General features: G+C 37.1%; 1 protein-coding gene across 7 annotated transcripts in view; it reads left to right on the forward strand.

Annotated features, from left to right (window-relative positions):
* Positions 1-24,529, forward strand: part of LOC136026532 (rap guanine nucleotide exchange factor 4-like) — a 788,659-nt gene extending 764,130 nt beyond the window's left edge. For all 7 annotated transcript variants that reach the window (XM_065703199.1, XM_065703201.1, XM_065703204.1 and 4 more), the window contains 2 exons: positions 21,394-21,519; positions 24,275-24,529. In XM_065703199.1, the coding sequence (XP_065559271.1) occupies positions 21,394-21,519; positions 24,275-24,399 (251 nt within the window). In that variant the 3' untranslated portion in view covers positions 24,400-24,529. The remainder of the gene's footprint in view (positions 1-21,393; positions 21,520-24,274) is intronic.
* Positions 24,530-26,411: the final 1,882 nt, after the last annotated feature.

Raw genomic sequence — 26,411 nt, forward strand, 5'->3', positions numbered from 1 at the left:
TACCGGGATGACGACCGGGACACAGGGAATATAAATGACACAACTACAACGGGGACGCCGGGGGGCACAGGGGGATATAAATGACGACCGGGACACCAGGACACAAGGAATATAAATGACGCCCGGGACACTCAAAGAGAAATCAGAGACCGGGACACCGGGACACAAATGACGACCGGGACACAGGGAATATAAATGACGACCGGGACACAGGGACATAACTACAAAAGGGACGCCGGGGTGCACAGGGGGATATATAAATGACGATGGCGACTCAGGGAATGGTCGATTAGCAATCACCATCAACAAAGCTCAAGGGCAATCATTAGAATCATGAGGTATAGATCTGAATACGGATTGTTTTCCCATTATGTTGCATGTTCAAGAGTCGGTAAACCTGACACTCTATTTATGTGCACAGACAATGGGACAGCAAAGAATGTTGTATATTCGCAAGTTTTACGTAGTTAAAAACATATATATATATATATATATATATATATATATATATATATATATCTATCTATATTCACAGGTGGGACATAGGGACACAACTACAATGGCGCGTAACTAATATGGCGCGTAACAACTTACGCGCGCGGGGGGGCTTTGGGGGGGGGCGCGAAGCGCCCCCACCAACTAGGTGTTGGTATATATATAAAATACCACTTTGGTACATATTGGGCTAGTATATATATAAAAATAAGTTGTCTGTCTGTGTGTCTGTCTGTGGATCAGGTGACGTCATGTTTCTGTGTCGGCTGACGTCATGAAATTAGTTGTCGTTATTTTTGCTTTGACGGTGACGTCATTAACGGTATTTAAGACATTTGTTCGCGGAAAAATGTTTAATTGTAAAATGACTGAAGAACCTACAATGGCAACAGCCGAGGAAGCTGCTCAAAGAGTTTATGCCAAAAAACTTGCTGCTGATAGAGAAAGTAAGAAAAGAAAGCGTTCCGAGGAATCACAAGAACAGCAAGAAAACAGGCTTGCAGCTGATAGAGAAAGTAAGAAAAGAAAGCGTGCCGGGGAATCACAAGAACAGCAAGAAAACAGGCTTGCGGCTAAAGAACGCAAAACCGCGCAGTTAGATGAAAATCCACCTAGACAGCGAGAATCAAAACATATCAAAACTGAAAATGATAGCGATGATGATTGGGTTTGGGATTTTGACTTGGATAAGGTCATCAATGCCTACCAGATTTAAGTTAAAAAAACAAAGGTTCGTCGATATGTACTTCATAGTGACGCTAAAAAATAAAGAAGAAAAAGAAAACTGAAAAAAGAAAAAAGAAAAAAGGTAAAAAACTAAAAAAAAACTAAAAAGAAAAAACACTCAAAGAGAAATTACAGACCGGGACACAAATGACGACGGAGACAGAGGGAATATAAGTGACGACCGGGAACCTCAAAGAGAAATTACAGACTGGGACACCCGGACACAAATCACGACCGGGACACAGGGAATATAAATGACGACCGGGACACAGGGACACAACTACAACGGAGACGCCGGGGGCACAGGCGGGATATATAAATGACGACCGGGACACAGGGATTGTTCAAATAGAAATTACAGACCGGGACACCGGGACACAAATGATGACCGGGACACAGGGAATATAAATGACGACCGGGACACTCAAAGAGAAATTACAAACTGGGACACCGGGACACAAATGACGACCGGGACACAGGGAATATAAATGACGACCGGGACACAGGGACACATCATTAGAATTAATGAGGTATAGATCTGAATACGGATTGTTTTTCCCATGGACAATTATATGTTGCATGTTCAAGAGTCAGTAAACCTGACAATCTATTTATATTCACAGACAATGGGACAGCGAAGAATGTTGTATATTCGCATGTTTTACGTAGTTAAAAACATATATTTATATCTATCTCTATTCACAGGTGGGACACAGGGACACAACTACAATGGCGCGTAACTAATATGGCGGGTAACGACTTACGCGCGCGGGGGGGCTTGGGGGGGCGCGAAGCGCCCCACCAACTAGGTGTTGGGGTGGCGCGAAGCGCCACCCCAACAGCTAGTATCTATATATATAAAAATAAGTTGTCTGTCTGTGTGTCTGTCTGTCTGTCAGGTGACGTCATGTTTCTGTGTCGACTGACGTCATGAAGTTAGTTGTCGTCATTTTTGCTATGACGGTGACGTCATTAATGGTATTTAAGACATGCGTTCACGGAAAAATGTTTAATTGTAAAATGACTGAAGAACCTACAATGGCAACAGCCGAGGAAGCTGCTCAAAGAGTCTATGCCAAAAAACTTGCTGCTGATAGAGAAAGTAAGAAAAGAAAGCGTGCCGAGGAATCACAAGAACAGCAAGAAAACAGGCTTGCAGCTGATAGAGAAAGTAAGAAAAGAAAGCGTGCCGAGGAATCACAAGAACAGCAAGAAAACAGGCTTGCGGCTAAAGAACGAAAAACCGCGCAGTTAGATGAAAATCCTCCTGGAAAGCGAGAGTCAAAACATATCAAAACTGAAAATGATAGCGATGATGATTGGGTTTGGGATTTTGACTTGGATAAGGTCATCAATGCCTAACAGATTTAAGTTAAAAAACTAAGGTTCGGCGATATGTATTTCATAGTGACGCTGCAAAATAAAGAAGAAAAAAAAACTGAAAAAATGTAAAAAACTAAAAAAAATTAAAAAGAAAAAACACTCAAAGATAAATTACAGACCGGGACACAAATAACGACCGACACAGAGGGAATATAAATGACGACCAGCAACCTCAAAGAAAAATTACAGACTGGGACACCCGGACACAAATCACGACCGGGAATATAAATGACGACCGGGACGCAGGGACACAACTACAACGGGGACGCCGGGGGCACAGGCGGGATATATAATTGACGACTGAGACACAGGGATTGTTTGAATAGAAATTAGAAATTAGAAAAAAACTAAAAAGAAAAAACACTCAAAGATAAATTACAGACCGGGACACAAATGACGACCGACACAGAGGGAATATAAATGACGACCAGCAACCTCAAAGAAAAATTACAGACCTGGACACCGGGACACAAATGACGACGGGGAAACTGGGACACAGGGAATATAAATGACGACCGGGACACTCAAAGAGAAAATACAAACTGGGACACCAGGACACAAATGACGACCGGAACACAGGGAATATAAATGCTATTTATATAGATAGACAATGGGACAAAGAAGAATGTTGTATATTCGCATGTTTTACGTAGTTAAAAATATATATTTATATCTATCTCTATTCACAGGTGGGACACAGGGACACAGCTACAATGGCGCGTAACTAATATGGCGCGTAACGACTTACGCGCGCGGGGGGGCTTGGTGGGGCGCGAAGCGCCACCCCAACAGCTAGTATATATATATATATATATATATATATATATATATATGTATATATATATATATATATATATATATATATATATATATATATATATATATATATATATATATATATATATATATATATATATATATATATATATATATATATATATATATATATATATATATATATATATATATATATATATATATATATATATATATATATATATATATATATATATATATATATATATATATATATATATATATATATATATATGTTGCATATAAATAGATTTTCAGGTTTACTGACTCTTGAACATGCAACATTTAATTGTCCATGGGAAAAAAACCGTGTTCAGATCTATACCTCATTATTCTAATGATGTTTCCCTGTGTCCCGGTCGTCATTTATATTCCCTGTGTCCCGGTCGTCATTTGTATCCCGGTGTCCCAGTTTGTAATTTCAGTTTGAGTGTTCCAGTCGTCAATTATATTCCCTGTGTCCCGGTCGTCATTTGTGCCCCGGTACCCCGGTCTGTAATTTCTGTTCGAACAATCCCTGTGTCCCGGTCGTCATTTATATATACGACCTGTGTCCCCGGCGTCCCCGTTGTAGTTGTGTCCCTGTGTCCTGGTCGTCATTTATATTCCCTGTGTCCCGGTTGTGATCTGTGTCCGGGTGTCGCAGTCTGTAATTTCTCTTTGAGGTTCCCGGTCGTCATTTATATTCCCTGTGTTCCGGTCGTAATTTGTTCCCCAGTGTCCCGGTATGTAATTTCATCAGTTGACAAACATGACGTCAGTCGACAAACAACTTCATGACGCATACAACTCAATCCTTATAATGACGTCAGTCGACTAAAATGACGTCAGTCGACACACAAACATGACGTCACTCGATACAAACACACAGACAACTTATTTATATATATATATAGATAGATAGATATACTAGCTGTTGGGGTGGCGCTTCGCACCACCGCAACACCTAGTTGGTGGCCCCCCGGCCAAGCCCCCCAGCGCGTGCAAGTCATTACGCGCCATTGTAGTTGTGCCCCTGTGTCCCCCCTGTGATATATATATATATATATATATATATATATATATATATATATATATATATATATATATATATATATATATATATATATATATATATATATATATATACTAGCTGTTGGGGTGGCGCTTCGCGCCACCCCAACACCTAGTTGGTGGGGCGCTTCGCGCCCCCCCAAGCCCCCCCGCGCACGTAAGTCGTTACGCGCCATTGTAGTTGTGTCCCTGTGTCCCACCTGTGAATATAGATAGATTTATATATGTGTTTCAAACTACGTAAAAATTGCGAATATACAACATTCTTGGCTTTCCCATTGTCTGTCCATATACAAAGCCGTATGTACTAATAATGACGTCATATGCAAACACTCTTTTTACAAACAAACAAACATGCATACACACAACTCGTTTTTATATAGATAGATAGATAGATAGATACAATACAAATTAACTACGTAAAACTTGTGAATATACAACAGTCTTCGCTGTCCCATTGTCTGTGCGTATAAATAGATTGTCAGGTTTACCGACCCTCAAAGATGCAACATACAATTGTACATTGGTAAAGCAATCTGTATTAAGATCTATACCGCATTTTTCTAGTGATTGCCCTTGAGCTTTGTTGATGGTGGTTGCAAATGCTAATCGAATTGGGAATTGCAATCTTTTAAATTGAAAAAACAGATCCGTTGGAATCATGGGAATGCGAGGAGTAAGAACAGCCTCACCCTCATAAGGCCCTGTCAAGATTGTGGCCTCTATTAGGTTTTCCATTGTTTTTTTTACGGCAAGTCGCGTGCCATTGCAAAGCTTTGGTGGGTTGATATTTCTTAAAAGTATTATTGGTACGCCTATTTTTAGTTGTAGCACGTGTGGTGGAAACCTTGAAGGATCTATGGAATTTAAAAATTCAGATGGACAATTAACCGCTTCATTTGGTTCCAAAATACAAATTAACTGCGTAAAACTTGCGAATATACAACATTCTTCGCTGTCCAATTGTCGCTGCATATAAATAGTTTGTCAGGTTTACCGACCCTCGAACATGCAACGTACAATTGTCCATGGGAAAAACAATCAGTATTAAGATCTATACCACATTTTTCTAATGATTGACCTTGAGCTTTGTTAATGGTGATTGCAAATGCTAATCGAATTGGGAATTGGAATCTTTTAAATTGAAAAGGCAGATCTGTTGGAATCATGGGAATGCGAGGATTAAGAACAGCCTCACCCTCAAAAGGCCCTGTCAAGATTGTTGCCTCTATTAGGTTTTCCATTGTTTTTTTTACGGCAAGTCGAGTGCCATTGCAAAGCTTTGGTGGGTTTATATTTCTTAAAAGTATTATTGGTACGCCTATTTTTAGTTGTAGCACGTGTGGTGGAAACCCTGAAAGATCTATGGAATTTAAAAATTCAGATGGATAATTAACCGCTTCATTTGGTTCCAAAACTGTGTCGACTGACTTGTAAAGGACTGCCTGGTCTCGAATCTTGGTCAAAACAATATTGTTGATTTCGTGGACGTCTATATTTTTGGGTGCGAGAATCGCTCTTTCACTTAGCCATGTATTATTTTTATAATTTTTTAGAATATTCGGAAATACTTTTTCAATCAATTCATTTTGGGACGTCACTAAATTACAGAAATCAGCAGGTAGTTGCATACGTCCTGAAATTGAGTCTACTGGGAGCTTTCCGTTTCCCATTGCCATTAATTGATCTGAAAATGTTTGACCAGAGTCATCGTTTTGCAATCGGACACGCATATTTGTAGTTAATTTTAATGTTTTTACGTGTGCCCATAAATTAGAATTTTTCAGGCAAGCATTCATTTCGTCTGCAGGAGTTGGTCTAGGTATTATAGGTAATGTTTGCCTGAAATCTCCCGCAAGCAATATTAATGTGCTGCCAAAGGGTTTCGACTTCCCTCGCAAATCTTTCAAGCATTAATCCAGAGCCTCGAGCGATTTTTGTGTGCCATTGTGCACTCATCCCAAATAATAAGTTTGCATTGCTGCAATACTTTACGCATCCCAGATGATTTGGAAATATTGCACGTGGGAGTTTCTGTAGAATGCAAGTTCAGAGGCAATTTCAAAGCGGAATGAGCAGTTCTTCCACCAGGCAGCAATGTTGCGGCTATTCCGGACGACGCAATTGCCAATGCTATATCATTTTTTGATCGAATTGATGCCAGAATCAGTTTTATCACAAACGTTTTACCAGTAACTCCTGGCGCATCCAAAAAGAAAATTTCTCCAACGTTGTTATCGACACAATGCATTATCGTATCATAAATGTCTTTTTGTTTCGACGTTAACTTGGAAATGTTATTTTGTACATACGACAATAGATCACTCGTACTGTAACTTTGTTCACGATCCAATTCTACACATGTCGAAACAGCAGCGATACGGTTAGGTGAAGGCATTCCCAAATCCTGAAGAGGTTTGTTTGCCATACGTACGCACAAATATTCTATAACAACTAAAGTGTAGTTATAAATTTCTGATGTAAAATCAAAAGTCATATCTGACGTCTCTAACTGTTTTCGATGGAGTATATCTTCGGACATTTTTGACTTATATTTTCTCCATAACTCTGTAGGAGCTGATGGAGAGCAAGTTGTTAAAATGATGCCAAACAATGCACGAATTGACTTGGGGTTGACGTTTCGCACGCGTCATTGATGCAGTTATCCCAGTGTTGGTCATTCTCCAATAAATTCAGAGCTTGGCATGCACTACGGTAAGTGTCATGTATAGTACCATTTACAGTCCTCAAATACTCAAAGGATGTCGGACCGGGTACATTCACCAAAAGCAGGCGTAGAAAGAAGCATTCATGTTGATTGGGGTGAACGGTGTAGAGTCTTCCTATCGTGGTATCTTTGAAGATGGTAGGTTGGCCGTCGACTGACTTACCCTGTTTTCGACGTTCAAATACTTTATTTTTAGTATTCCACGTGTAATACGAAGGCACTTCAGTATACAGCAGTTTTTTTGCAAAAGAATCATTTTTGCAAAGCGAAAAAAAGCTGTTAATGTTGTATCCGGTGGATTCAGGACTCTTTGTTGCACGTTGGTTTCCGTGAAATAAACACGTTGACCATTCTGTAAATGTACCGCTAAGTGAACAACAGCTGGACTACGTTCATGTATCGGAAATGAAAGAATTTGCCAAACAGCTTCATTACTGCTTATGTATCTTCCAGCCTGATATTGTACGATTTCATCGAAATCTTTGATTTCGGGCTGCAAGCCAAAAACTGCCATGTCACTGTCTTTGTTGACGTATTTACATATGTATTTGATTGCCTTTACGGAGTTACAGTATTCAACGTTTATGTGTGCATTAAATGTTTTTGATAATAATGGGGAATATGGAACAACCCACTGGTTATCTACTTCGATGGTGGTACCGTTACGCTTCTTTATTATTGCTGTTTTACCGCCATCTTCAGTAGATCTTCTTCTATATTGTGGGTAACCATCATTGCCAGTAATTGTGTTTGATACTAAAAGTCGAGGATATTGCTTTGTGCACCTTCCTTTGGCCATGCATGGTGAATTTTCGTTCAGTGCACCGCAAGGTCCATGTATCATATTTTTTACAATAATATCATGTAACCCCTTATCGACATTTTTATCAGGTATTTCAGCGGAAATAACATCATCAATTTCGTTCGAAGTAATTTTTTTATGTAGCCAGATTAGTATATGTGCGTGTGGCAAACCTCGTTTTTGCCATTCCACTGAGTACATCCAGCATCGCAACTGACCCAAACACTTCAAGTTTTGCTATGTAGTTTATCAGTGATTTCAACTTTTGCCGGAAGACACGGGCCGTAATGTCATGCCTATGAACCGCCGATTGTCCTTGAAGTAAAAGCTGCAGTATCTCGTCCCAAGATTGATTACATGTAAATGTAATAAATAAATCTGGACGACCATAGAGACGAACATACGCAATAGCATCTTGAGCATATTCATGCATATGACGGGGACTGCCAGCATATGACGAAGGTAAAATTGTTAATCTTCCAACGTTTGTGGTATTACCGTCATTTATAACTGCATCTCGCAAATGAATGTATTGTTCAGAGCGGAGCTTGGTCTGATTCAAGCGGATGTATAGCAAACGTTCTGATTCAATTTTAGTATACATATCAACGACGAATTGGTGAAACAATTCACGGCACTTTAAAATATAATTTTCTTCATCCTGCCGAATCATTAGTCTATAGGAATAATAATGCATTGCACTGCATTTCTTATTCATTTCTTTGTTAGTGGCTGGATTCATCAATTTAATATTAAAGTGATAGCCGTCGGCTCCATCACAAAAAATGATAGGATATTGTAGGGCATCGTAGCATCGATGAGTTTCAGCAATTCTTAACAACTGAGCGTCTCGCTTATGAACAATAATATCTCGAGGTAAAAACTGATCACCGACCATAACGATTGCCACTTCGTCGATAGTTTGAGCATTGTATCTACGCACATGTTGGCCAGGAGGCGTTTTGTCAGCGGAAATAACAATTTTATGCGTATCAGTAGGCATCAAATCGATGGCTGTTTTGAACAGACGCACTAAATTATTATTTTTGTGGAAAAGATGTTGCAATTGGGAAACGATTGTCCTTTCAACGTTGGGAGAAATTTCGCAACGTGCATTCAATTCAGAATTTCTATCACTGATGAAGTACAATTGTAAAAATTTATGATTCTCGCCTGAGAATGGTAGAAGGGACCCAGCTCTATGATAAATTTGCCCTTTTACTTTGAAAGTAGACATAAATTGATCTGGATTTTCGATTTGGGCTCCAAACGACGTCATTTGGAAACATGGGTTGTATTTTCTGATTTTTGACAAAAAACGCTTAGATTCTGACGTAGTTCCAGTAAGGAAAGTCTTCAATGGCTCTGGTGGTGCAGCCAATAGAGGAAGTTTAACTTTTCCTGAGGCGCAACACATTCCCATTGTTTCACCATTGAATTTCAAGGCCTTGCAATAGGGACAAATTTTAGACATTGTCCCGATTTGAACACATCTACTCTAGCTATAATCATCGACTGGGTTGTACCTGAATGCCAGGCGATAACTTTCAGGTTGCTCTGATTCCTCGGCACGCTTTCTTTTCTTACTTTCTCTATCAGCAGCAAGCCTGATTTCTTGCTGTTCTTGTGATTCCTCGGCACGCTTTCTTTTCTTACTTTCTCTATCAGCAGCAAGCCTGATTTCTTGCTGTTCTTGTAATTCCTCGGCACGCCTTCTTTTTTCACTTTCTCTTTTAGCAGCAAGTCTGCTTCCGCGTTGCTCTGGTAGTTTCTCGGCACGCTTTCTGTTCTTTCTTTCTCTATCAGCCTCAAGCCTGTTTCCTTGCTGTTCTTTTGATTCCTCGGCACGCTTTCTGTTCTTTCTTTCTCTATCAGCCTCAAGCCTGTTTCCTTGCTGTTCTTTTGATTCCTCGGTACGCCTTCTTTTTTCACTTTCTCTTTTAGCAGCAAGTCTGCTTTCGCGTTGCTCTGGTAGTTTCTCGGCACGCTTTCTTTTCTGACTTTCTCTATCAGCAGCAAGTTTTTTGGCATAGACTCTTTGAGCATCTTCATCGGCTTTTGCCATTGTAAGTTCATCAGTCATTGTAAACTTAAACATTAATAGATTTCTACGTGAACATATGTGTTAAATATCTTGAATGACGTCACCGTCAAAGCAAAAATGACGACAACTAATTTCATGACGTCAGTCAACACAGAAACATGACGTCACCTGATCCACAGACAGACACATAGACAGACAACTTATTTTTATATATATATATATATATATATATATATATATATATATATATATATATATATATATATATATATATATATATATATATATATATATATATGTTTTGAACTACGTAAAACTTGCGAATATACAACATTATTCGCTGTCCCATTTTCTGTGCATACAAATAGATTGGTTTACCGACTCTTGAATATGCAATGTCCATGGGACATGGACATTGCAATATGCAATATGCAATACAATATGCAATTGTCCATGGGAAAAACAATCCGTATTCGGATCTATACCTCATGATTCTAGAGATTGCCATTGAGCTTTGTTGATGGTGATTGCTAATCGAATATTCCCTGTGTCGCCGTCGTCATTTATATATCCTCCTGTGCCCCCCAGTGTCCCCGTTGTAGTTGTGTTCCTGTGTCTTGGTCGTCGTTTATATTCCCTGTGTCTCGATCGTCATTTGTTTCCCGGTGTCCCAGTCTGTAATTTCTCTTTGAGTGTCCCGTTCGTCATTTATATTCGCTGTGTCCCGGTGTCCCGGTCGTCATTTTTGTCCCGGTTTCCTGGTATATACATTCGTTTTTGAACTTATTTATATATATATAGATCTCACAACGATCCAATTTTAGTCGCATCTGGTTAAACCCGTGTCCCGGTGTCCCGGTCTGTATGTACATTCGTTTTTGAATTGTTTTTTTTTAGTTTTTATTTTTTAACCTTTTTTTTAGTTTTTTTAGTTATACCTCATGATTCTAATGATTGCTCTTGAGCTTTGTTGATGGTGATTGCTAATCGAAGATGCCCTGTGTCTCCATCGTCATTTATAATCCCCCTGTGTCCCCCGGTGTCCCCGTTGTAGTTGTGTCCCTGTGTCTCGTCATTTATATTCCCTGTGTCCCGGTCGTCATTTGTATCCCGGTGTCCCGGTCTGTATATACATTCGTTTTTGAATTGGTTACCTTTTTAATTTTGTTTTTATTTTTTTTAGTTTTGTTTTTCTCCTTTATTTTCATTTTTTTTCTTTTTTCTTTTTTTTTCTTTTTTAGTTTTCTTAGTTTTTTTTTAGCTTTTTTAGTCTTTTTATTAGTTTTTAGTTTCTTTCTTTTTAGTTTTATTTGTAGTTTTTACCTTTTTTTTTAGTTTTTTTTGTTTTTTTAGTTTTTAGTTTTTTCTTTCTAGTTTTTTTTGTAGTTTTTACCTAGCCAAGGTTCGAACCTGCAACCTCCCGGACCTAGAACCTGGAACATAACGCGTTACCAACTCAGCTACTTCGGGCTTGAATACATTCGTTTTTGAATTGGTATATGATGAAATAATTCAGACTTCATATGCGGACAGACAGACAGACAGACATAGCACACAGACAACTTATTTTTATATATATAGATAGATATATATATATATATATATATATATATATATATATATATATATATATATATATATATATATATATATATATATATATATATATATATATATATATATATATATATATATATATATATATATATATATATATATATATATATATATATATATATATATATATATATATATATATATATATATATATATATATATATATATATATATATATATATATATATATATATATATTAATTTATTTATGACCCATCATCTATCTTCTATATATATAAAAATAAGTTGTCTGTCTGTCTGTGGATCAGGTGACGTCATGTTTCTGTGTTGACTGACGTCATGAAATTAGTTGTCGTCATTTTTGCTTTGATGGTGACGTCATTAACGGTATTTAAGACATTTGTTCACGGAAAAATGTTTAATTGTAAAATGACTGAAGAACCTACAATGGCAACAGCCGAGGAAGCTGCTCAAAGAGTTTATGCCAAAAAACTTGCTGCTGATAGAGAAAGTAAGAAAAGAAAGCTTTCCGAGCAATCACAAGAACAGCAAGAAAACAGACTTGCAGCTGATAGAGAAAGTAAGAAAAGAAAGCGTGCCGGGGAATCACAAGAATAGCAAGAAAACAGGCTTGCGGCTAAAGTACGCAAAACCGCGCAGTTAGATGAAAATCCACCTGGACAGCGAGAGTCAAAACATATCAAAACTGACAATGATAGCGATGATGATTGGGTTTGGGATTTTGACTTGGATAAGGTCATCAATGCCTACCAGATTTAAGTTAAAAAAACAAAGGTTCGTCGATATGTACTTCATAGTGACGCTGAAAAATAAAGAAGAAAAAGAAAACTGAAAAAAGAAAAAAGGTAAAAAACTAAAAAAAAACTAAAAAGAAAAAACACTCAAAGAGAAATTACAGACCGGGACACAAATGACGACCGAGACAGAGGAAATATAAGTGACGACCGGGAACCTCAAAGAGAAATTACAGACTGGGACACCCGGACACAAATCACGACCGGGACACAGGGAATATAAATGACGACCGGGACGCAGGGACACAACTACAACGGGGACGCCGGGGGCACAGGCGGGATATATAAATGACGACCGGGACACAGGGATTGTTCGAATAGAAATTACAGACCGGGACACCGGGACACAAATGACGACCGGGACACCGGGACACAGGGAATATAAATGACGACCGGGACACTCAAAGAGAAACTACAAACTGGGACACCGGGACACAAATGACGACCGGGACACAGGGAATATAAATGACGACCGGGACACAGGGACACATCATTAGAATAATGAGGTATAGATCTGAATACGGATTGTTTTTCCCATGGACAATTATATGTTGCATGTTCAAGAGTCAGTAAACCTGACAATCTATTTATATGCACAGACAATGGGACAGCGAAGAATTGTGAACAAAGGCTATCTCAAAGACTTGATTGGGCGATTTTCAGAAAAAGGGAGTAGGAGGAGGCCTAGTTGCCCTCCAACTTTTTTGTCACTAAAAAGAGCAGTAGAACTTTTAATTTCTGTTTGAACGAGCCCATTCCCGTATTTTAGGACGACTCAGTCGATACGAAATACTATATTTTTGCAGACAGAAGCTTGAAGCCTCTATAGTAGGGTTGTATGATACTCTGAATATGATGACGTGAATTTCATTAAGATTCCTTGACTTTTAAGGGGCCTCTTTTTCGATTTTGGCCGATCGCAATCAGTCCATATTTGGTGCCAAAGCTTTGAGGATTTGCAACTTTACGTAAAGGAACTGTACAACCCTCAGCACAACGCATGGCATGTGTGATTTCACTATAGTAAATTTTTTTTTTCCTACTTGGTCAGGTCTGAAGATTTTTGCAGCAGTTGGAAAGGTATCTTAATTTTGTCAAGTGTGGCATTAAGCTCTGCCTTGTATATAACATTATTTATTTCTTTCGGTCATATTTGAATTGCCACTTCCTTTTCTTTTCATCTTTTTCAATGAGAATACTATCAATAACAAAAGACTTGGAGATTGGTAAATGATCCGACACCGATATGCTAAAGTCAACATGGCTTGATCCATCCGCAGTCACGCCGTTCGAGCAGAGCATGAAATCAAGTGAAATTGTCACTCCGGAGCTATAGATATAAGTTTATGAATGGCTGTTTGGGACAACATACAGATTGAATAGAGCAGACAGAAGTATTTGAAATCTTGACTGATCTGGTACTGAGAGTTCATAGTTCACGGCCCCGGGGAGGATAACACGACGAGATGCTTAGGCATATTGCTGCAAAGATTTAGCAAGCTTTATTGTTGCACGAAAGAAATTTTCTTTTGAAGTCAACTTATTGTAATCAGTTGGTAAGTAATAGTAACATACTATCAGATTTGCAACTTTTATACCAAGGAAACACACGTTCTTAGCAAATGCTGATGCCGAAAGGTGAGAACTGATTAGTCCACCTCCCGGTGGACTGGCGATACTAATCAGTGCATTCCTCTGCCCGAATTCTTAGCTGGCCACACATAAAAAGTGAGTTTTGTCTTTCACTTTTATCAGGGAAAGAAGTGGGCCGAAAGGAAATGTTCTTGTAGGCACAAAACGTCGACGCAGGACATCAAACTTTCAATCAGTGGGAATTTATTGACTGCAATACCATTCATATTCCCCGAAGACACTTTTAGCTCAGAGTTTGTCATAGCTTCATCATGAAATTTCTGGCTACGGGACAATTAACACTCCAGCACAGATGGTCTGTCTGCTTTGAAGCCTAACGTGAGAGTTGGGTCGAATTGGAGATTTCACATGCACATTTTGGTCCTCAAATTACACAGAGTTGAAGCTTTTCATAAATTCCAGCTAAAAAGGGTGTTAAATGCCTGTAACACTTCTAGAGATTTAATGTCTGGGGCGTTTTGACTGAAACTCTCGTTATATCTATCAAACTTAATGTCTTTTCCTGTGCTGTTTAATAAGATTAAATTCCCTTCTAATGTTCAATAACATTCTTTCAGCTTTTTCAGTTTACCATACATTTCATATTCCTTTGGTGGCTTGTGAGATAACATTTCAGTGAAAACTTTTTTTTTCATTTATCACACTCGAATGGCTTTTCATCGGCATGAATAATCACGTGATTAGTGAGGTCCTAGTCCTGGATAAAATCCTGCTTGCATATGCCACGCTTGAATGGCTTCTCACCAGTGTAAATCCTTACGTGTCTAGTGTGGCAAACATTCTGACTAAGACCTCACTCACATATTTCACACTTGAATGGCTTTTCACCGGTGTGGATCCTCATGTGTGTAGTGAGGTTGCCTTTCTTGCTAAAACATCACTCACCGGTGTGGATACTCATGTGTGTAGTGAGGTCATCATTAGTAATGAAACCTCGTTTACATATGTCACACTTGAATGGCTTTTCACCTATGTGAATCTTAATGTGTTGCTTAAAGTTGCTATTATGACTAAAACTTCGCTTACATACGCCACACTTGAATGGCTTTTCACCGGTGTGGATCCTCATGTGTGTAGTGAGGTTGCCGATCTGACTAAAACCTTGCTCACATATGTCACACTTGAATGGCTTTTCACCGGTGTGGATCCTCATGTGTTTAGTAAGGTCACCGTTCCCACTAAAGCCTCGCTTACATATGCCACAATGGAATTGCTTTTTACAAGTAAGAACACAATTTTGAAAGTCCATATTACTATTGCTATAATAAATAACATATTACTAAGTCGCAAGCCTCAGTTCTCACAATTTTTTTGAACGCTCTACTAAATAAATTCTATTTACTTTTCTTAATAACCATAATTTTACCTTGAAAAACACAAGAATTAGGAAACAGATTAATTCAAATAATTTTGCATTTATAAATTCTCCACTTGCCACTTACAATTTACTTTTAAAGTAGCAAACTCCAAATGAGTCAGCTTTGTTTGCGATTCTTTCCTCAGGTACAGTACTCCAGGGAACACATAAAACGTTCAACACTAATAATTGTAATAAACAGTTTTGTTTTTCATGGCGTCTTTGTCAGTTTGTACTGGATATTGTGCCACATTTTATTGACGTTGAAGATTGTGATGGTGTTGTTCTTTCAACGTAATATTCCTTTCTTTTTCATTTTTGACACACTTTAATTCTCTTTTTCCCATGTTTTCTAACCCGAACTTATATTTGCTCTTCATTTTCAATGTCGACACATTTTCAATTTGGCACAATTTCGACATTCTTTCTGTCACTTATCTACAAACCTTTTTTCTTTCTTCTTCAGTTTGGATTTTGATTATTTGAGAAAAATCGTCAATATCCTTTTCTTTAACCACTCGTATTGATCTCGTCTCATTTGATGGTCCAGGTTGCTGATTTTCAATCTTGGGGAATCTCATTTGTTCAAGCTATTCTCTTGGTCCTTGCACGATTGATAGTTCAGGTGGTTCTATAGAATCATCATTTGCAACAATTACAAATTTTTTTTTTTTTGGGGGGGGTCTTCCTACAGGCATTAAAATATTGGTTGCGTTCAAAACTGTGAGTTTACTGTTGTTTATTCCTTCGAATCTCTCTTTTTTTATAAGAGGATTTAACCTAATAGAAAATAAAACTTAAGCTGTTCCTAGCTGTTCAAATCGCTCTTGTCACGTTTAATGGGTCTAACTTTTTAAATTAATACAATGTCTAACTAATTAAAACTAATTAATTAAAACTAATTAATTAAACTAATTAAAACGTCTTTTCTTAAATAAACTAATTACGCTTGGTATTTTATATTTAGCTATATTCCTTTTGTAATGTGGCATGCGTCATAGATATACAAACGATACTTTCAATCCTGGGGAGTGGGGGGAATGATGTAATTTGCTCGCTTGATAGATTATTTAAAAAAAAAAAAATTTAAGTTCGATTCAAAACTATATTAACATATGAAGGCATAGCTTTTAGCAGTTTATTTCTTCGCTCTTCACTTTCGTTTTTGAGTCGTTATAATTGTTGCTGACGGAAGTATTCTGACCTTGTATATTTTTTCTTTAGTTTTGTTTATCATTACTTAGCGCATAATGTACAGTTCATCATCAGCAGTAAAACTGCTTACTACTGATGATGAACACTGTAGATGTGTTCGAAATATCCAGTTAAATAATTTTTATATATATTCACTGTCAATTAAAAGGTTTCATCCCTATTTTGAACTGTTTTATTTTCGTCATTACTTAGCGAATTTTAAAAATACCCTTTACCTTTTCGGCCCAGATTGCTCATGTACCGTTTATGGTCTGGCTTGCTAAATTGTTCTCTAGGCACAATGAAACTACTTAAGACGCCTTTTTTTTAATACATTAATTACGTTTGGTATTTTATACTTAATTATGATCCTTTTGTAATATCGCATGTGTTATAGATATACAAACGATACTTTCACTCCTGGGGGATGGAAATGATGTAATTTTTTTTCGGTAGGAACCCATTAATATAAGTCAATCATGATTTTTCTTGTCAATCATCTTTCTTTTGTAATTTTATCTGCATCATATATTATGCGTAACTATCCAGATGATGGTACCGGATTCCCCCAGAAAATTTGGCTTAGTCATTCATTGGGGATGGAACCACCAGCTAAGTCTGACCCTGGTGGAGAGAGCAATACTTTGTATTGACAGTTCTGTGCCCGACTGGTGCATTAATGTTCTAAATGTAGAGTGACTTCAAGATCGTACATCTTCTTGCAAAACAACTAAAAATAATACAATAAACCATTACAATAATTTCTTAAAAATACCCTTTACCTTGACTGCCCAGATTACTCTTGTACCGCTTATGGTCTAGCTTGCTAAATTGTTCTCTAGGCACAATGAAACTACTTGAGACGCCTTTTTTTAATAGACTAAGTACGCTTGGTATTTTATACTTAACTATGATCCTTATGTAATATCGCATGTGTTATAGATATACAAAAGATACTTTCACTCATGGGGGATGGAAATGATGTAATTTATTCTCTTGGTAGGAACTCATTAATATGAGTCAATCATGATTTTTCTTGTCAATCATCTTTCTTTTGTAATTCTTTATGCAGTCATTGGGGATGGAACCACCAGCTGAGTCTGACCATGGCGGAGAGAGCAGCAGAAATGAGTCAAAGTATATTTGTTGTCAATACTTGTCTGGCAATTCACACCTGGTGCAGCAATGTTCTAAGTGTAAAGTGACCTCATGACCGCACATCTTCTTACAAAACAACTAAAACAAATAAACCATACGGCTCATGTTTAATTAATATTCACTTGCGTGTGCGTGAAACGAAGATTCAACCGGTTAAAATCTTGATGTCCAGCCAAGAGCACAGCTAAGGGGAAGAGGGAATGTTATAAGATGGGTAGGGGATAGTAGGTTCTAAGTTGTCACCGCTGCGTGCCAACACCTTGGAAATTTTGCTTATGTGTCCGCATTTGTCAGCATACTGGACAAGTTAGTAAGAGACCATATCATACAAATGTAAAGTGAAGTTTTCACAATAATATGTGAATGATTAAAATTCAAAGTTCCGCTATTGAAATTTTGATTTGAAGAATCAATTTCAATAAATATCCTACACTTCTTTCAGTCAGCTGTTCATGTATTTGTGTTTATGTAACTAAACCCTCTTCTTTGAGTAAATTCTTTCTTATTTGTCACTTCCGCAAACATATGCCATTTCTTTTGTGTGCTCAGAAGCTGCTGATAAGAAAGGGTAAGGAAAATCAAACAATTCTTGTAAATGGCCTAAGTTTTGGAATCCAGAGTGAATTACTAAGGCTGTTCTTTGATTTAATTAAATAAAAAAAACAAGTTCGGGGGTTTGAGTCGCGGTTTTTTGTTGTTGTTTTTAGACGGATGTCAGTGATGTAGTTTGTAAGCCCGACCAAACTCGACCCACCTCTAAATAGATTGGATAAATCTGGAAAGGTAAAAAGGAAGTGTGTGTATGTGTGAAAGCAAATGGACAGGGCTGCTGACCCCGAACCCCCCCTCCCGTTGTAATTTCTGGATGAAAGACCACGGAAAGAAGATCAGCAACGCCGGTAGTCATTCTAAAGTTCATTTCCGTGTTCTTCGTCTTTTTTTACCTGTGGCAAAAGAAAATATAATATTTTTAGCTCATATTTGTCTTCACAAACGTTTGGTAATAAAAACTTCCCTCTTCAACTATCTTAATATTTACCTGAATCTGTACTGATCTTCAGATCCCCAATTTTAGGCTATTCGAGGCACTAGCCTCCAATAATCTTTGGAAGGAACATATATTATACGTATAAACTTTTACGAGACAGAGTACAGTCAAAATTATACCTTCAGCACTCGGACATCAATGAAATCTCTATTACTTCTAACAGCTCCTTGCAGCACTAGGCCACATGAGGCCAACACAGCAACGCATTCTCCTCTCCCATCCCAATCTATTTGAAGCCTGCCTCTTTACTCCCTCCTAAGATGTTTCAAATTCCCTTAAACCTCTCCTTAGGACATCCACCTTTCCCATTTGGTGATGGTTTGCTTTTCTTTTGGCCCTAGATGTAATAACATCAATTAAATGTTGTCAATACACTTTTGGAAAAGCACATGTCTGTCTCTAATTTAGGGGCGGATCTAGAAAATATCTTGGGGGGCGCTGGACAGAGGGTGCCATAGTGACTCGCGGTGGGCACCAAATTGACAAGTTTACTTTGAAAAAGGTTAAAAAGAAAAGAAAAAAGAACGGAATAAGGGTGCCAGAAGTTTCTCGGGAGGAGGTCGCCCCCTCCGAACCCATGGATCTCTTTCTGGCCTAAATGATTTCAAATCTTTCATTAATCTAATTTCAACCAAAGTAGCTATACAGTTGAAATAAATAGATAGATAGATATATCACACGAAAGCCCTATTGGGTCATTTGCTATTTAAATAGTCAAAAAGCTAAAATTCAGAATTTTTTTCTGAGTGGGGAATGGGTAGGGGTAGTTCAAAAAATTATTCCTTAAAATAAATTAATGTTGTAAGTTACCTTATCATATCCCCATCATTGACGCCCAAAAACCGTATCCTAAATCGACAGGCTCTTAAGAAAAAGAATAACAAAAATCTGCCAAAAAAAAAGGAAAAAAAGAAAACACAATCTGAAGATCTAGCAACCAAGTTTAATTATATGATTAATTTTTCCTTAAAACGAGGTTTATCTTATAATTTTATGACGAAATTATTCGTAAACTGATCGTGCGAATAGTTTCATGTCTGAATTTCGAACAAATCAAGAGCAAAATCTTGGGCGCGGGGGCCACTGGACCAAAGGTGCCAATGTGACTCGAGGTGGGCACCAAATTGACAAGCTTATTTTTAAAAATATAATTTTTTTTTTAAAGAACGGAATAAGTGTGCCAGAAGTGTTTTGGGGGGAGGGTCGCCCCCTCCAGCTCCATGGATCTGTTCCTGGCCTAAATTTCTTTTAACTCTTTCATTCATCTAATTTCAACCAAATTAGCTATATACTTAAAATAAATAGATAGATAGGTTTATTCACATGAAAGCCCTTATTAAATTCACTATTTAATAAGTCAAAAAGCTAAAATTAAAGATTTTCTGTGGGTGGAGGGGGTTTATTATTAGTCAAAACTTACCTTTCGATTTTCGGGTATTTTCGGATATTTTACTAAAATATCCGGAAATATCCTTCGATCCCCTTGCACATTCAGCCATCAGTCTTAGCCTCTTATTCATTCTATGCTCGTGTCCAGATTTTAAATTTTATCCATTTTGAACTTATAGCTAGAAAGCTACTTTTCAATATGTCATTGTGAATCTCAATGTGAATCACAAATAGCTATATTTTCCTGTGTTACCGAACGTTTAAAAAAAAAACTTTCATTTTCAACATGTTTCCATGTTCGTAAAATAGGGGAAAATTTCATGTTCGTAGAAAAATCTTTGCAACAATCAAAGATTCTCATGTCAATTTTGCAGAATATACTGAACCGACTGAAGATAAATAATTTTTGTTCGTTTTAAGTTTCAACTTTGCTCTTTATATTCATAGGAAAGCTTTGCTTTTTGTTGTTAATTGGGTAAATCAGCTACGAATAATTAATTAAATTGACAGGTTTACTTAAAAAAAGAGTAAAAAATAAAAGGAACGGAATACAAATAAAGGCACCAGAAAATCTTGGAGGGGCTATGGCCTCCCTGGATCCGCCCCTGCTCTAATTTTCCTACTACTCAGACAAGCTACAAAACTCAAGACCAAAAATGACGCTGCGTGTCACTCATGACGTAGAAAGAATCTTTGATTAATAACAAAATATATCATGGTGGTCCTACATTTTCATTTTAGTTTCAAATCGATTTTTTTCTGAATTGCATTTAAAAAAAACAAAACATTTTTTTAACTTTTGGTCTTTCTATATTCAAAAAGAAGGATTGTCAAATATACCACAGTGCTAAACTGACCACAAAGTGTGACAAAAATATATAAAACATTGTAAAGTGTTTTTTTGGGGGGAGGGGGCTTACGTGGTCTAAGCGGCATTTCCAATGCTGTATAATAGAAATCTCAAAACAAATATACAAAAATACAAGCCATCATCATGCGGCCAGGGGGCGGGTGCCCCCTGCTCCCTTTTAGGTGCCCATGATTGGGATATTATAAACCTATTTGTTAGAAGACTTACTGCATACTGAAAAATAAAAGAACCAATAATTATAAAAGTGTATTGTATGTGTAATAATCTGTGAACTCTATTTTAGACATGACCTTCACAAACGATGGAAATTCTACTGTTCAAGAAGCCTCCGGCCTAATCAATTTTGAGAAAATGCATCTACTCGCTCAGACACTCAGAACACTTAGATTCTGTAGGGGACGTCAGCTGTGTAAGTCTACATATGTTGTTCACTTTGACTATCACAACACTGGTATAAAACCTTACAAGGTGTCGGGTTATTTTTCATGGAAGGGCGGCGGGGTCAAAATTAATAATTAAACTTTGAATTTATAAAATTTACAAATTTACCATTTGTCAATTAATCTGGAGGGGAGGGTCCAGTTTGACCGATGATAGAGATTACCCTCCTCGGTTGACTATAAGCTGTTAACCTGAGTATACAAGAAATATTTTGAGGAACATAGAATTTGGGTACAAGATGACAAGATATCTACTTCATCAGACCCTCTGGACACTTAAATTCTGCAGAGGATCTCAACTATATAAGTTTGTATTTATTTTTGATTATAAGGGCGCAGCACCTTAAAAGGTACTGGGAGATTTTCCTTAGTGGGAATCGGGCAAAATAGGATAAATATGCATTTTCACCCCATTATTTTTCCAACAATCTGAATTAGCTCCTCCGGACCAATCCGAGGGAGATCTCATCCGATTGATATCATCCTTTTGATATTAGCTCCATATTTTAACTCGATCTACAGTAGCGTAATTTACTATCATTTTAAATTGTGGTTCTGTAAACATAAGGTCCATTTTATAAGTCTCTTAAAAACCCTTATATTTTTATGTTTCATTTATAAAAATGTAACCTAACCTTGTTGCGTTTACCGGGCTTTGGACACAAAGTGTAATCATATAAATCGAACAGTTCGTGACCATGAGCCAAGAGGGGCTCGCGCTAATAGTGCACGAAGCTATAAAAAAAGGTGTTGATAAAAATAAATAAATTAAAGGAATTATGATTATAAAAAGGATAATTTTAAACGTCTTAAATTCATCAATTTTACAACCATCGAAAATTCAAAGCCGGGGAAGTTTGCTTGATTTTCAAGAAAGGGGGAAGACACCCTCCCCCTCTTGATGGAAGTTGAGCCATCAAATTCAACACAAAAGAGAACGGTGTTGTAGAGGTTTGAAGCCCTTATCTACAGTGTTGGAGTTGACATCCCCCCTAATATGCGGTGTAATTGTTGTTAGTTTTAATTTTTATTTCGCTTTTTATTTTGTTTGAAAAAAAACTTTTTATCTAATCGTCTAAAAAGATTTTTAGGTTTTTTATTATTGAATTCTTTATTTCCATTTTTAAGCTTTTTTTTATAAAGGACGGGCTGATTTGTTTTATTTTTATAAGACGGTTTAGGAGTAAATAGTCACCCTTTCTGGTATCATATCTACTCTCTAAGAGGCTTATTTTATTTATTTAATATCAATTATTAACAGAAAAAGTAACATTAGTATAATATATTCTCTTAAAATTTTAACCTTACTCTTTAATTTCTATAAAAAAATAGTTTAAATAAAAAAATAGTTTTAGCATAGTAATGCAGTATTATTCTAAACTGAATGACCATTACACTATGGTTTCATCATAGTATTACAATATTTTTTCAAGTCTATCTGGCCCTTTCGGATATAAATTGTTTTTGAATGTGGAAAGGGTTCCGTTCAGAATTATAGAATTTTAGCAATAAAAAGGTGCCAAACTTAAGAATTATTTAGTTTGGTTGGCCACTTTCCAAATTCCTGTGATGACTGGTATATTGCAGCTGCCCCCTCCCCCGATCGAAGAACACAGAGCACAAAATTGATTAAATAGCAGACAACTGCAGATTTTTCCAAAAAACTGAACAGTCCTAGCGTGTACTTCTGCATTGGCTGTATTTTTGTTAAGTAAGTTAAGCTTGTTTGCACTTATTCACCTAGAAGTAAATTCTGTAAAAAAAAAAATAAAAATAAAAATCCAACTAATATAAGTTAACTCTCTCGTTCCTGTCGTTTTTCAATACAGCAGATGAAAAATATATCGGCCAATTAATCTTTATTATTATAATTTCATAATCTCAAAGAAATTTTTAGATATAAAAAGAAAATATCCTTTTTTAAGGAACATTTTATTGGTTTTGCTCAAACAACCACTTGTAAAGATTCAAATATTGTTACAGTGAGAAGGCTATTTTTAGATTATTCCTTCTACCGTGTCTCTCTCTCTCCTCCCCTCCCCCTCTCTCTCCCTATGTATCTCCTTCTCTCTCCCCTTTCTCTCTATCTTCCTATATTTTCGCCCCCCCTCCTGTCTTCCTCCCCCTCATTCCTACTCCCTCTCTCTGTATCCCCACTCTCTTTCTCTTGTAATATTTTTCCGCTTTCTCTATCTTATTCCTTTCATTGTTCCCCCCCCCCGATAATTCTTTTTTTCTCTGTGATTTAGAACGCAAAGTCTCTATCTTCTTCGCTTTTGGCACTATTCTCACAGTTTTTTGCCTACTCTCTATTTCGTCTTTTGTTTGTGTGTTTCCCTGCCTTTATCTAAGTTCAAATACATAGAAACATAAAAATTACTTAAAACAAGATTATGACTTAAAAAGTTTCCGTTCTTTTTACTGGCTTAATATTTCCCACAGAAGAACCAATCAGGTTTCAGAAAGGTGCATATATTCATCTCTCCGGAAATTAATTTCTTGTTAGTCTAGATTTGTCATTCATAATTAGTGGCCGGTGGATTTGCAACAGAAGATGAGTTTATTTAGCTTCTCTTTATGGCATACCCTACAAATATTAAGTTTATCGCCTGCGAAAATTTTTGCAAAGCAAACCGATGGAATTAACGAATATTTTGTAACACAGAAGTATAGGGCTGCTATCGTTTCCCTCGCTGTTTGCCTAAATTAAATTCTCTTTTTCAGTAATTCAACCACCAACGCCACGTAGTGAAATGGAGGTTCAGAATTATCTTCGCAATCTTCGAGTTATTGACAACCAAAGGATATTAACTGGACTTTCTCAACGCTTAGAACCGAAACGACAATAGTCTAAAAATCCAAAATTATGGGACCAGTTCTTTATGTGCTCTCTTCTTTTATTTTTCTATCGCTTTGTAAAATTGTATATCTATTTTTTGTTCCGGAGTCTGATTCGTCAAATATATATCGCACGATAAACTTCTTAATAATCCAATAGCTGTTCACAAGTAACGGAGGTAATCAGAATCAGGGGAGGCATTTTTTTTTCATACTGTATACCCTTTTGAATCCCCCTCTCTTTCCCCCTCTTTAATAGAGACAAAAGCAAGTCTAATACTCTCTCTTATGCCCTTAGTGGTGTTTGCTCCCGTATTGGGGTTGGAGTCTCAGACCTGGATGGAATAATTGCGAAAGAAGTACAAGACTCGATAACCCCGGAACTTGATTCCGGTGATGAGTTTATGCGAAAGTGTCTCCCTAACAATCAATACAAAATGAAGAAGAAGTTACACCATGACCTTGTTGGTCCCACGATAGAATATGGGACAAAATCATGTGAGAATATGCAGAGTATGACAAGGGCATAAAATGTAATTATTTAAATAGAAAATGAGCACAGTAGAATTTGAGGATATACTCGATAGAATATGATAAAAGAAGTAGAATACGGGTATACTGTTCTTAATTAGCCACCCAGTCAAAATCCTGTCATACCTGACGAATCTTGGTAAAAGCCAGTTCTGAGGCATCCAAGATTAAGGGTGGGGGGTGAGTAAATCCAAGATATATGCTCCAGTCACGCTTGAACAGAAAAGAGGTCAAATGTTCATAGGGTATTTCAGGATTTTTCTTCAATCTTCAACAGCTTTCCCTCAGCGAAATATTATTATAAAGAACAAGCTGTTGGGGTGGCGCGAAGCACCACCCCAACACCTAGTTGATGGGGGCGCTACGTGCCCCCACCAAGCCCCCCGCGCGTGTAAGTCGTTACGTGCCATATTAGTTACGCGCCATTATAGTTGTGTCCCTGTGCCCCACCTGTGATATATATATATATATATATATATATATATATATATATATATATATATATATATATATATATATATATATATATATATATATATATATATATATAAATATATTTTTAACTACGTAAAACTTGCGAATAAACAACATTCTTGGCTGTCCCATTGTCTGTGCATATAAATAGATTGTCAGGTTTACCGACTCTTGAACATGCAACATATAATTGTCCATGGGAAAAACAATCTGTATTCATATCTATACCTCATTATTCTAATGATTGCCCTTGAGCTTTGTTGATGATGATTGCTAATCGAACATTCCCCGTGTCCCCGTTGTCATTTATATATCCCCCTGCCCCCGGCGTCCCCGTTGTTGTTGTTTCCCTGTTCCTGTTTCTAGTAAGACTAAACTTGATGAAACTTATATATTTAAAACCAGCATTAAAATGTGATTCTTTTGATATAGCTATTGGTATCAAAATTCCATTTTTTAGAGTTTTGGTTACTATTGAGCCGGGTCGCTCCTTACTACAGTTCGTTACCACGAACTGTTTGACAAATGTTCTGAAAGATAAAGGTAAAAATTACGTGACAGTATTCATTGGTGGCATGCTTATCCTTTGGTCCCAGATGGATTGATGGGCCAAAAGCACGATCTTTTGCTACCTGTCATCCTTCAATTGTAAAACACGGTCTAGCCATACTAACCGTTCTTTAATCGTGTCACTAAAAGATTATAATCAATTCACATTTTATTACAGCTTAGGCTACTGTAAGATATATGGTTAGTCGAAAAAGTACCCATGGCCATATCTAGTATTTCTTCTCAATGTTGAGAGGGTTTAATAAATTTTTTTTTAAACGAATCCAAATGTGTTATTATGCATTTTATTACGTTTTTACGAGTCGGACAAACATTTTCTGGAGGGGAAAATTCAAACCCCTCCGCTGAATACGGCCTTGCGAGTATCTAAAGCTATCCTTAGACAATTCATTTCGAAAACATTAATAGATCTTCCTCAGCCTTTACAAGCATCCACATTTAAAATCCA

The sequence above is a fragment of the Artemia franciscana genome, chromosome 4, assembly GCF_032884065.1.
Source record: "Artemia franciscana chromosome 4, ASM3288406v1, whole genome shotgun sequence".
NCBI lineage: Eukaryota > Metazoa > Arthropoda > Branchiopoda > Anostraca > Artemiidae > Artemia > Artemia franciscana.